This window comes from Fukomys damarensis, unplaced genomic scaffold, assembly GCF_012274545.1.
Source record: "Fukomys damarensis isolate Sample0158 unplaced genomic scaffold, DMR_v1.0_HiC HiC_scaffold_11, whole genome shotgun sequence".
Classification (NCBI taxonomy): Eukaryota; Metazoa; Chordata; class Mammalia; order Rodentia; family Bathyergidae; genus Fukomys; species Fukomys damarensis.
The window spans coordinates 21,445,147-21,457,342 of record NW_022900923.1 but is presented as its reverse complement, the minus strand read 5'-3'; the positions used below and the strand labels follow the sequence as shown (position 1 = coordinate 21,457,342).

The window sequence follows — 12,196 nt, the reverse complement described above, 5'->3', positions numbered from 1 at the left end:
ATACAAAGGAAAGCCCATCAGAATCACAGCAGACTTTTCAACACAAACCCTTGGGGCAAGGAGAGCCTGGAATGAGATATTTCAAGTACTAAAAGAGAATAATCTCCAATCTAGACTGATGTATCCAGCAAAACTCTCTTTCAAAATGGATGGGGAAATACGACACTTCCACGACAAAAAACACCTGAGAAATTTTATGAATACCACACCAGCACTAAAAGCAGTCCTAAACAAGATCCTAGAAAAAGACAATGAAGGCAACAACACCATGAGGCCCAACAGAGCAAATCAAATAGGCAAGGAAGAAATTAAAAGGAGAAGGTAAAAAAGTAAAAAGAGTCAACAAAAGGCCAATAACATGTCAATAATAAGGCAGTACATATCAGTTATAACCAGCAATGTCAATGGCCTCAACTCACCAATCAAGAGAAATAGACTGGCAAAATGGAATAAGAAGCAAAATCCAACAATATGTTGTATACAAGAAACACACCTAGTGCAAAAAGAAGCCCATAGACTGAAAGTGAAAAGATAGAAAACAATTCTCCATGTGACAGGAGCCCAGAAAAAAACAGGGGTAGCAATCTTATTTGCAGACAAAGTAAATTTCAAACCAAAACTGATTCTAGTATTATTGATGTAGGACGGTACTGTATCATACCTCTATGAATGTAAAATATCTAGTACCTGCTTTATGATACATAGTAGGGACCGTGCTTTATCAGAGCTACATTTAATGATATTACTCTAGAATGTTCTCTTTCCAGATGATGATTAAGAGGCTAATAGAAAAAATGGTGCCAGGTACCACAACAGCAACAGAACTTTGCTGTTGTCTGGATATTATTCTTTTCTTTGTTTTTTTTTTTTTTTATAGAATGTGCTGAATGTCTATAATTTTGTTCAGATGACTGCAGAACCTGGAAAAGCTGTTGCTGCTATCGATGCATAACATACTATTATTAGTCTCTCTCTCTATATACACACACACACACACACACACACACACACACATATGAATTGAATTTTGGGAAACTTTAACGGTGCTGCCAACTTTGGAAAAAGTCATCCCAATTTACTGTGTTGAGTTGGCATTGCACAGAAACGGACAACTATACTGGTCTAGAAATGTTAATTTATTTTTATTTTTTTCCCATGTGTACAGGGTAACACATCGTACTAAATATGTAAGGTCATATCTATGTGGGTTTGACTACAGAAACTAATAAAGTATTCTCTAAATAATGAAAAAAAGAATAAGATAAGACTATAAGAGCGAGAAGCAATTTAAATATGTTCAGGGACCATTTTCATCTCCAGAATTAAGGATTATTTTAATGTTACATCATTGCCTTTTCTCTTTTACTTTCCTTTTTAGTTTTATTTTAGGATTCCCTATTTTTAATGCTCATACAGAGATTTCTTTAACTGAAATACCGAATAGTTTCTTTGGTGTGAAAACTATAATAGTACACAGGATCCTAATGAGATAATTAATAATATGAAATAGGAAGTAAAGGGCTAAAGGTGTAGGGAAAGTGGGAAGGATGGGGGAAAGGTAATAAGGGAGACGAATAAAATATGAGAAACTGAAAAAATGGAAATAAAGTGTTTGTAAATGGGGAGGGGAGGAGGGGGTGAAGGGAGGGCAGGGACAAGGGGAAAAAATGAGAATCAAGACCTATTATGTAAAGGTACAGAATCCCAATGATGAATGTAATTGTATTGTATACCTAGATTGTACCAATAAACTCAATAAAAAGAAAAAAAAAAAAGACTTACAGGATGTATCTTATGCCAGTTTATAGACAGTAAGAACTACTTATGGCTTCAATGGCTGAATCTATTCTTTCAGCAGAAGAAAAATTAGCTTCAATAAATAATCTATTATACATTTACTGTAATCAGTAAAAATCTATGCAAAATTATTAGACTTTGTTTCTATTTTAACTTCTTTTAATTCTAGAAAGTTTCATGAACCAGATACCATCAAATTCAAGAAACTTACAACATTGGCCAAGAAATGTGCGAAACAACTTCAGCCTTAAAATGCTGATTCATTTGCCTTACCTATATGTTCAAGTGAATTACTATGGAAAAGCCCTTGGCAAAGCAAAAATCAGATGAGATTGGGTGCATTCAGGGAGGTGTGGCCGTAGTGAAAAGTAAAAATCATTATTGAAACATAAAGTACTAATGTTATGGTATGGGGAAGAAGATGGCAATAGGGTATTTTCAAACATTAATAAACTTTTACACATTTAAATATATATGCATAATGTAATATAGTTAATATCTGAAGAAAAATTAATTTCTAGTTGTTTTCCAGAATTTCTAGGCTTTCAATGGGATTAATTCTGTTCTATAAAATATGAAAAGATTGTTAAAATCTATGGAATAAGAATATTGATAATGATTAATTAAAAGGGGAAAAGAAAAATGTTTTTCATTAATGCTGAAGAATAAGTCTTTTATTTTGGTATAGTTTAAAAATATAATTTTATGGAAAAAAATTTTAGAAGACATAAAATTCAATTTGGAAGGTTGGTAACAGTTGGCATAATAAAGCTAAGTGTGCAGACATGGTAACTTGTCTGTGGTCCTAGCTTCTCAGGAAAGCTGAAGCAAGAGAATCACTTAAGCCCAGGAGTTTGGAAACAGCTTGGGCCAAATAGTGAGACAGTGAGATACCATCTCTATTTTATTTTTAAAGCTAAGCAAAAAATGTATATATATATTTTTAAAAATTAACAAATGAAGCTAAAAGAAAAATGAGAAGTGTGGAGAGAAATAAGCTCTAAATCCTCTCACATTTTGAAAGCCAAGAACATGAAAAAGGGCAACGATGTAAAAATCTTGCTGTCCTAAGCAGTATTAGGGGCGCTAGGGAGTAGCATCAGTATCAGTTACTTGAAAAGTCATTTAAAAATCTTTAATAAGGGATTTGCTATAATACAGGGAATAAAGTAAATGTGGGTGCTATACTGAAGAAGCACATCAATAACACAGGGGCAAGAAAGTTCAACATTCTTTCAATACCCAAAAATACAAAGATATGTTCAAAAATTACCACTTAAAAAAGGAACTTTTCTATTTTATAGAATGTTATATGAATGTTTCTATTAAAATATACTTCCATAAAGATTTGATGATTGAATATGGAGAAAGAAATTTAAGTTTGAACTATCAAACTTCAGCTCTTTATAATTGAGAAAGACAAAATACTTTTAAATAAAGGAACAAATGACATTTATATATTGATTCAGTAATACCAAGTGATTAAAAAGAAGTATGTTGAGTATCTCTGCCACTGTTAAAGCACCACTAAAGTAGGTACCCATATATAATGTAGGTTTTAGATATTAAAAGACATTTAGATGTTTAAATAAAAGAGTGGAGGACAGGACAAAGTACAAACCAATTTTGAAGATCCAACCTACTTGTAATTATCATCTTCCACAAATTTTTGCAGTTCTTCTATATATTGAACAGAGTTCAGGTATTTTTGGACGTGAGGCAACATGGGAATATCTAGGCAAAAGGTTATAAATAATTATACAATAAAGTATACTTGAAAGAGAACTGAAAAGTTAAACTGAGAAAAATAATTAAAGAAAAATTAAGGCCACGCGGCATCAAAATTGAAATTAACTGTAGGAGAACATTACTAAGATAAAATTTATTTAAAGTAAAGCTGAAGGTAATTTAAAAAGTTTTAGCTGCACACTGCTTGTATATACAATAAAAACAATCACCAGCTCCAATTATAAAGTCCCACATTTTTGAGAAACTTGATAGAAAGAAAATCAGAGGGACTTCATTTTGATTTAGTTAAGCCTCAACTCAATATAAGAAATAGGGTAGATATTTTTCTTTTAAAGGAAACTGACTCCCACTTATAAATGTGTCCCCCCAACCCAATGACAAATTTCAAACAAGATTAAGTTAGCATTACTCTCTGAGATTGTGTCTAAAAAATTGAGGAAAGGGCAAATAAGAGATTTGACTTTCAATACAATCCTACCCACCCCCCTCTTTCAGGAAGGATTTTAAAAACTAAAACTGCACATATGCAAAATTAGTTTTAAGATATACTTATGTGAAATAAATTAGATGACTTAAACACATTTTTTTCCAAACCATTAAAGTTATGCCAGTTTACGGACAGAACTACTTAATGGCTTCAATGGCTGAGTCTATCCTTCATCAAGATGAAAGCAATTTAAACAGTAAGATCTCACTTTTCTAATCATTTGGGATTACTTATTTTTCAAAGTATGTCAGTCCATAAAATACATCTTGGACAAAAACTGATTTGCTCAATGTCTGACTCAATAAAGTCAACTTACCAGAGAACAATGTTTTCAGCTACTTTCCGAATTGAAAAATATAAGAACTAGCTACAAAATAGTGATTAAATGAGATGAATAGAAAACAATTTCAAAAACTTTATAAAAGGCTAAAAATTGTGAAGTGGTAATACTAAATACTTATTATCCTTCTGCTTTGTACGCAAAGCTCTGTAAAACAGCAGAAAAAGATAAAAATAAAAGAATTTAAATTTATAAAAAAAAAATCTTAGGATGCTATCCTGGGCACCATGAGGTACAAGTGTAGCCCCAGTTACTCAGTAAGCTGAGACAAGGGGATTCACTAAGTGCAACAGTGCAAGGCCAGACTGGGCAACACAAGGACAACCTGTATCTTCAAAACAAAACACAATGCTAAATAGCAAATGGTGAAGTAGAAGACCACAAATTTCCTTTATGTTACAGTGGAGAATAAGGAAGTGATGTTCTCTGGGTAAGAAGCTGTCATCAATATGTCAGTGAATCAATGAAACCACAGCACGATAACAGCTTAACGTTATCCCTCAGAAACTTACCGTATTCACAGGACTGCTGTAAATCAGAAATTATCCGAAGGATATTATTCATTAAATTTGTTCTTTGCTCATTTTCTAGAATGCTGCCAGTTGATGGATATGCTGAATCAATGTATGTTAAGTCTGACAAATAGATACCTGAAAGAAAGTTAAATAAAAGAATGATTTCCTACTTGTAGTTTGGAAGAACATGACAAAGTGAAGGAGAAAAAGTTCACTTATATATACATTCCAATGTCTGCCAAATTTAAAATATATTGTCATTAATGTATAAGTTACATATGGTGATTGGGGCCTAGAGTTCCTTAAAGCTGGGGTCAGACATGGATATGGTAAGTTCCTTTTAAATGTCTTCTTATGATATTGTTTTTAATTATGTTTAAAGCTGCAATCAGAAACTCTGGCATGTATGGGACTTAAAAAGGAAAAAGGCTGAACTGGCTTTGCTTCTGACTAGTTGTATGAAAGACATTTTAAATTTTGAATCTCAGTTTTTATACTCAACACCTATTACCTATTTTTCAAGTTTTATTATGATTAAGAAGTTAATTGTAGCTAGATCAGCCAGTGCCTAAGATAGGCAAGTTAATATTAGTCCTAGGGCCAGGGATTTAGCTCAGTGGTTCTGGCACCCGTTTCACAAGCACAAGGCCTGGAGTTCAGTCCCCAGTACCAAAAAAAAAAAAAAAAAAAAAGTCCTAAAGCCATATCTTTTTGTTTGTTTTTTTCTTTTTATTGAGTTTATTGGTACAATCTAGGTATACAATACAGTTACATTCATCATTGGGATCCTGTACCTTTACATAATAGGTCTTGATTCTCATTTTTTCCCCTTGTCCCTGTCCTCCGTTCACCCCCTTCTCCCCTCCCCATTCACACACACTTCATTTCCATTTTTTCAGTTTCTCATATTTTTTTCCTCTCCCTTATTACCTTTCCCCCATCCTTCCCACTTTCCCTACACCTTTAGCCCTTTACTTCCTATTTCACATTACTAATTATCTCATTAGGATCCTGTGTACTATTACAGTTTTTCACACCAAAGAAACTATTCGGTACTTCAGTTAAAGAAATCTCTGTATGAGCATTAAAAATAGGGAATCCTAAAATAAAACTAAAAAGGAAAGTAAAAGAGAAAAGGCAATGATGTAACATTAAAATAATCCTTAATTCTGGAGATGAAAATGGTCCCCGAACATATTTAAGTTGCTTCTCGCTCTTATAGTCTTATCTTATTCTTTTTTTCATTATTTAGAGAATACTTTATTAGTTTCTGTAGTCAAACCCACGTAGATATGACCTTACATATTTAGTATGATGTGTTACACCTATACACATGGAAATAAAAATTAACATTTCTAGACCAATATGGCTGACCATTTCTGTACAATGCCGACTCAACACAGTAAATTGGGATGACTTTTTCCAAAGTTGGCAGCACTGTTAGTTTCCCAAAATTCAATTTATATATATATATATATGTATATATATTTATATTTATATAAAAAGACTAAATAATAGCAGTATGTTATGCATCGATAGCAGCAACAGCTAAAGCCGTATCTTGAATTGACTACTACTATTGTAACTACTACTTGAATGAATCCTAACTTCAGTACTTTGAAATTGTCTCAATTTAGTAGAAATTTCTTAGGTTTAAAGATCAACTGGATTTTTTTTTTTCCTTGTGACAGGGTCTTGCCATGTAATTTGGTCTGGTCTTGTATGTAGCCCAGGATGGCCTGGAACTTTCTGCAATCCTTCTGCCCTCAGCCTTCTGAGTCCTGGGATTGCAGGCATACACCACAACACCTGACAAGTGGATTTTTTTTTTTAAATGTGACTATAAGTTCTATTTTCCTATCCCCCTTCAATGTTTCTTTTACCGATAAAAATAAAACATATCCCAAAATAATTTGGTTGCATTAGTCTCAAACATGGAAGGTCACTCACTTTAAAATACTTCCTGTGAGTTTACCACGCACATGTAAAATGTGTAAGACAACTATAGTAGGAGAGAAAAAAAATGTGTACTTTCTTATTTATTATTCTGCTTTCATGAATTGTCAGGGTCAGTGGAACCAAAATGACACACTGTCTTCAAAATAAGCCCCATGTTATTATATATGCCATTTCCTTCTACTGTGAATGTTTTCTGGACACATCTCTAACCATTCAAATCTTCTATCTTATATACCCAGTTCAGTGCCAAATTTCCCCATATGGTCAATATAGAACCTAACTACTGAATCTGATTTGGTTCTTGTCCAATTTAGTTTACGACTAGAATTGTGGAAAGAATTAAGTTTATGAACCAAGGCACCACTGTATTCTCTAAGCCACCAACCTTTAGTACATTTTCCCCCTATGTCTTCCAATGAATCTACAGCCTTGGTCTTTTTCACTTCCTCCATTCTCAGAAGAGAAAGTCAACTATTACCAGAGAACAATGCTCTCAGCTACTTGCCTAACTGAAAAATATAAGCGATCAAATGAGATGAATAGAAAATAATTTCAAAGACTTTATAAAAGGCTAAAAGTTGTGAAGTGGTAATATTAAATACTTATTACCCTCGTGCTTTGTATGCAAAGCTACCGTAAAACAGCTGAAAAAGATAAAAATGAAAAATTTAAATTTATAAAAAAAAAATCTAAATTGCAATACTGAATGTAACGGCTACTGCCTCTTTCCAAACATCCACTGTACCTCTACCATCTCACCTCCCTCCTAGTGACCCCCTTCATATAACCAAAATACACTGAATTTCCCTCTACTTAAGAAAACAAAAAGCAACCCTTCCTTCAAATCTGATCCTTTCAAGGAAGGAAGCTTGCTCATCTCCCTTCAAGGAACAACTTGCAGGGGAAACAGAATAGTATTACTTATTTATTTTATCCTTTATTCTATTTCTATTGTAATATCTGATGCACATAGTTTATATGGATCTGGAAAAAATACAAAAGACCTTGAAATGGGCAAAAAAGATAAAAAGAGCACTAGGTATGTAGTTTCCAGGGCATTCTTTGGCCCTTGTGAGCTATTTTACAAATTGTAAAACTGGTAATAATACAAATTCACTCAGTGTGTTCAACCACTGAGCTGCATTGCATCCCAGCCCCTAACATTTTTTTTTTTTTTTTGACTGTCTTTTTAAGTTGCCCAGGGTGACCTCAAATTTGTGATTCTCCTGCCTTAGCCTCCTGAGTAGCTGGGATTACTGTACAGGTGTGTACCACTGTGCCTGACCTGTGACTGATAGTAATACAAATTCTTGACCATAACAATGCCAATGAATTATGTTCAGTGGAATGTAACTGATTACTGTCCTGTGAATGCTGACCAATTTAGCAAGTATTTGTGAATTCATTTCAGCATTTCTAATTACTTATATGTGTGTTACTTTGAATTATCCCTTGAAGTGAATGGTTTTATCTTCCCAATTCCCCTAAGATTTAATGATTTAAATAAAGCCTTTGGACATATACTGCTTTTTATATTTGGATGATAACTATTCATGTTTAAGAAATTATCCTTTTACACATGTAGTATGTGTTATCAACATTTGCGAAAAACCAGTCAATTTAAGAACTGCAGTGGGCTGGGGATTTAGCTCAGCGGTTGGGTGGCCTGCCTTGCAAGCACAAGGACCCGAGTTCAATCCCCGGTACCAAAAAAACAAAAACAAAAACAAAAACAAAACAAAGAACTGCAGTTTCCTTAAGGAGAGCTAAAAGGTTCTTCAAGGAAAGGGCATTAGGGATATTAGCACATGTACATCAATAATATTAATAAAAGATATGTTAAAAGTAAAAGGTTAAAGCAAAGTTTCACGAAAGTTCTTTGATGGAAAAGTTACTGCCTGCTGATGAGATCAGAGAAGGCCTTGGAGGAAGAAAGATTTTAGCCAGGCACTTATTGTCCCAATTCTTGCCATTTTTCCACTATCATTAAATCCAAATGACAACATTCACTATTTATAACTATTTTGTCCAAAATGAGCCACTGCCACATGTGATTATTTCTAATGTGTGCATTCTGAATTTATGCGTTTAAATGAGATAAAAAAGAACTATAACACTGTTATTACATCATGTTTGTTCCTTGTAGAAGTGACCACTGTTCTGAATTTTAAGATCATTCTCTTTCCTCCAGAGAGATGCCTGTATTTCTGGATAATATATTATTTACTTTTGCTTATTTTTAAGCTTTAAAAAAATCATATTTTATACATGTGACTAAATGGAGTAATATTTGTAAAGTTATAAAAATGTCTACATTCTAAGAGATGTCTAAGCATTTATTAAATACATTTAAAAATACATTGTTTTGAAAAGTACTTAGCATAAGATAGAAAAATCAAGTGATACTAGGCACTGCTAATTGAATAAATCATGAGTGGTTTAAAAAATATGGTATTCTGTGTTGCTTCCTTTCACTATTGTTACCATTTTGTTTCTATTGTTAAACACAGCTGTATTTAAACTGAACCTAAATAATAAATCTTATTAAGTTTAAATCTTAAACTGAGAATAATGTGAGAATGTATCACAATTTACTTATTGATTTTATTTGACAAACTTTTGAGTTACTTCCTTACTCCTTCTATGTTACTGTACACATTCCTGGTACACATGTATAGACTTTCTCTAGGATATACACACTTGGATCAAACTGCTAAGGTATACTAATATTCAACTTTACAAGATGGAGCCAACACTGCTTTTAAAGCTTTATCAATTTACATCCCACTGACAATATATGTTTGTCTCTACTGACCCACATTTGTTCTTACATTTGATGGTATGGTTAATTTTTGCCAATCTTACAACATGATATTTCTTAATCTTTGTTTCCTTTATTAGAATGAGTTTCTCTATTTTTTATCTTATTGATTTCTATTTTTTTGATATACTGTGGATACTAACCCACTTGTTAAATTGTATCCAGTCACTCTTCAACCCACTACTGTTAATAGGAACTCTGTATCTAACATACTGCTGAAACTCTTTTTTTTAACTTGGGGGTCTTTGGAAAAAAAAAGAGTCCAATAATCGCCGTATTATAGCAAATGGGTCAACATCTGAAATGCTTGTAACTCAGTAATGTACTCATACGGCACAAGGAAACACATGCACAGACAATAAACTCTGACATCATGAGGAAAGAGTTCTCTGCACGGAGTCACATGGGCGGAGTGTTGCAGGGTGGGTGTTAGGGGATCTAGTTGCCACTGCTAGTTCCCCAGAGATTCTTTAGAGACACACAAATCCACAGAAGACAAGATTAGGTGCAATCTTTGTTCTACTTCCAATTTAGCTGTATGGAAAAACCTAGCAATGCTAGTTGGTACTGATTAAGTACTAATTTTGCAGGTTGTCTGAATCTCATTATGTAGGTCAGAATGGACTTGAACTCATGGCTATGGTCCTGTCTCAAGCCTCCTGAGTGCTGGATTCCTCAACTGCAACAAAGAAGGTCACCCCCAAACTACAGTGGCATTTCTGGTGTGCCAAAGACTATTACAGTGGGGCAAAAAGTAGGCTTGTGGGCTCAGTGCCTCCCAGCAGGGTGACTTGCTGCTCTGGGACATGAGGACATAGTGGCCACTAAGAGAAGACTGTGATCCTGCAGCCCCTCTGCACCACCTAGATCATCCCTAGCCTGCAGCAACTGTGCTGTGGTGCACAGCACCTAGGTTGACTCTACAGGCTAGTGGCAGCACCCAGCACATCCACTGTTGAAACTTATTTTGATGAAGACATAAGTGACCTCCTCATTATAAGTCATTATCTCTCATCTTCCTTTTCTACCAAATTTCTTTGCAGGGTTTTTGGTGTGGTTGGTGAATAAACCCAGGGTGTTCACACAGTGTTACATCCTTAGCACTTTTTAAAAATTTTGAGACAGGCTCTCATTAAGTCACTAAGTTGCTCAGGATGAACCTGAACTTGCAATCATCCTGCTTCAGCCTCCCAGAGTGCTGAGATTACAGCATACCTAGCTTTTCTGTAGTATTATAGTCACTGGCTTTTCCTTGTTTTTTTGTTTTGTTTTGTTTTTCTGCTTGAACCTTCCCATCCTTTCATCGATTTTTCTCTTTCCTCTTATTTCTTGGATACTGGTATGCTCAGTCTCCATGGTCTAACATTAAAATTTCTTACTTTACAATACTTTCTCTGTAATGTCTCAGTTCTGCAGCTTCAGCTGCTACCTAATTGTTGATGACTTATCAGGAGTAAACAGAAGTGAGTACTTGGCCATTCCACTCTCAATGTGCCAACCACGCCAGATCTCATCTGAAACAAGCTGAGCTGGTAACTTTCAATTTCAACTTAATTAGGCAAGCCTACCATTACTTGTCTGTAAAAACCTGACATTCCAATTTCCTATGCTGTTTAGTGATCATAATAGTTGTTCAAGTTAGGAAGTTCAAGACTGGCTAAATTAAAAGTTCAGAGGGAATTTACTAGCACATATTGTACCCAAATAAAACTATTAATGAATAAACCAAAACTGCTAGATAATATATAATGTGTGTGTGTATTACAGTGGACCTTCAAGTTACAACTAGCCTGACATATGAATAACTTAGTGTGTACCCAGGTAAACATCCAGGTCTCAGCTGAGTTACAAACAGCCCTGGGAAACCAATAAAGTTCATAAATTAAGGGTCCACTGTATATACATAATATATAACATAAACCAGAGGCTAAGAGCTCGCAGTCCATCTGTCCCAATGTTTTTTAAAATCAGGAAAGAGAATGGGAAAAGTCTAAATGACTTTCTTCCTGAAAAATGGGAAGATCTAACTACACTGTCTCATAGTCCTTTAACACTAAAATGTGGTTAACACCAAAAAGGTGCAGATCTCTTTAAATTAACTCTAAGTGTGCCTGTTTGTCATCACCTTCATTTTCTTCTCTTCGAGTTCACATGACTTCTTTATATAACAGGCTTAATTCCTGTTTTGAGTATCTTCCTTTATAAGGGCCTTACTTTATAAACTCTTGGTATACATACATGTGATGTAGGAATTCAAATAACTCTGTGAAAGACGTAGGAATTAAGGCCAGACTTTAAATAAAGGATGTGGGTCTATGGGGCCTATGAGAAGGAGAAAAGTCTAGCTATGGCAAAAAGGGAGAAACCATATGGTATGAAGAGGAAGTAAAAGTTTTATTTAGAAGCAGTATTCAGCAGTAAGTAATCCAAAGAGAGAATGTGGTTAACGCTTTTGTGCGAGGTTCAAATCCCACTTGCACTGCTTAGTAAGTACTAAGCCAAGGTACTTAAAAATGCTTAAGTTTATG

General features: G+C 34.2%; 1 protein-coding gene across 2 annotated transcripts in view; it reads right to left on the bottom strand.

Moving 5' to 3' along the window:
• Positions 1–12,196, bottom strand: part of Ralgps2 (Ral GEF with PH domain and SH3 binding motif 2) — a 128,752-nt gene that overhangs the window by 26,791 nt on the left and 89,765 nt on the right. For both annotated transcript variants that reach the window (XM_010630230.2, XM_010630231.2), the window contains exons 9-10: positions 4,886–5,023; positions 3,441–3,531 (exon numbers count right to left, since the gene is read on the bottom strand). In XM_010630230.2, coding sequence (XP_010628532.1) covers positions 3,441–3,531; positions 4,886–5,023 — 229 coding nt within the window. The remainder of the gene's footprint in view (positions 1–3,440; positions 3,532–4,885; positions 5,024–12,196) is intronic.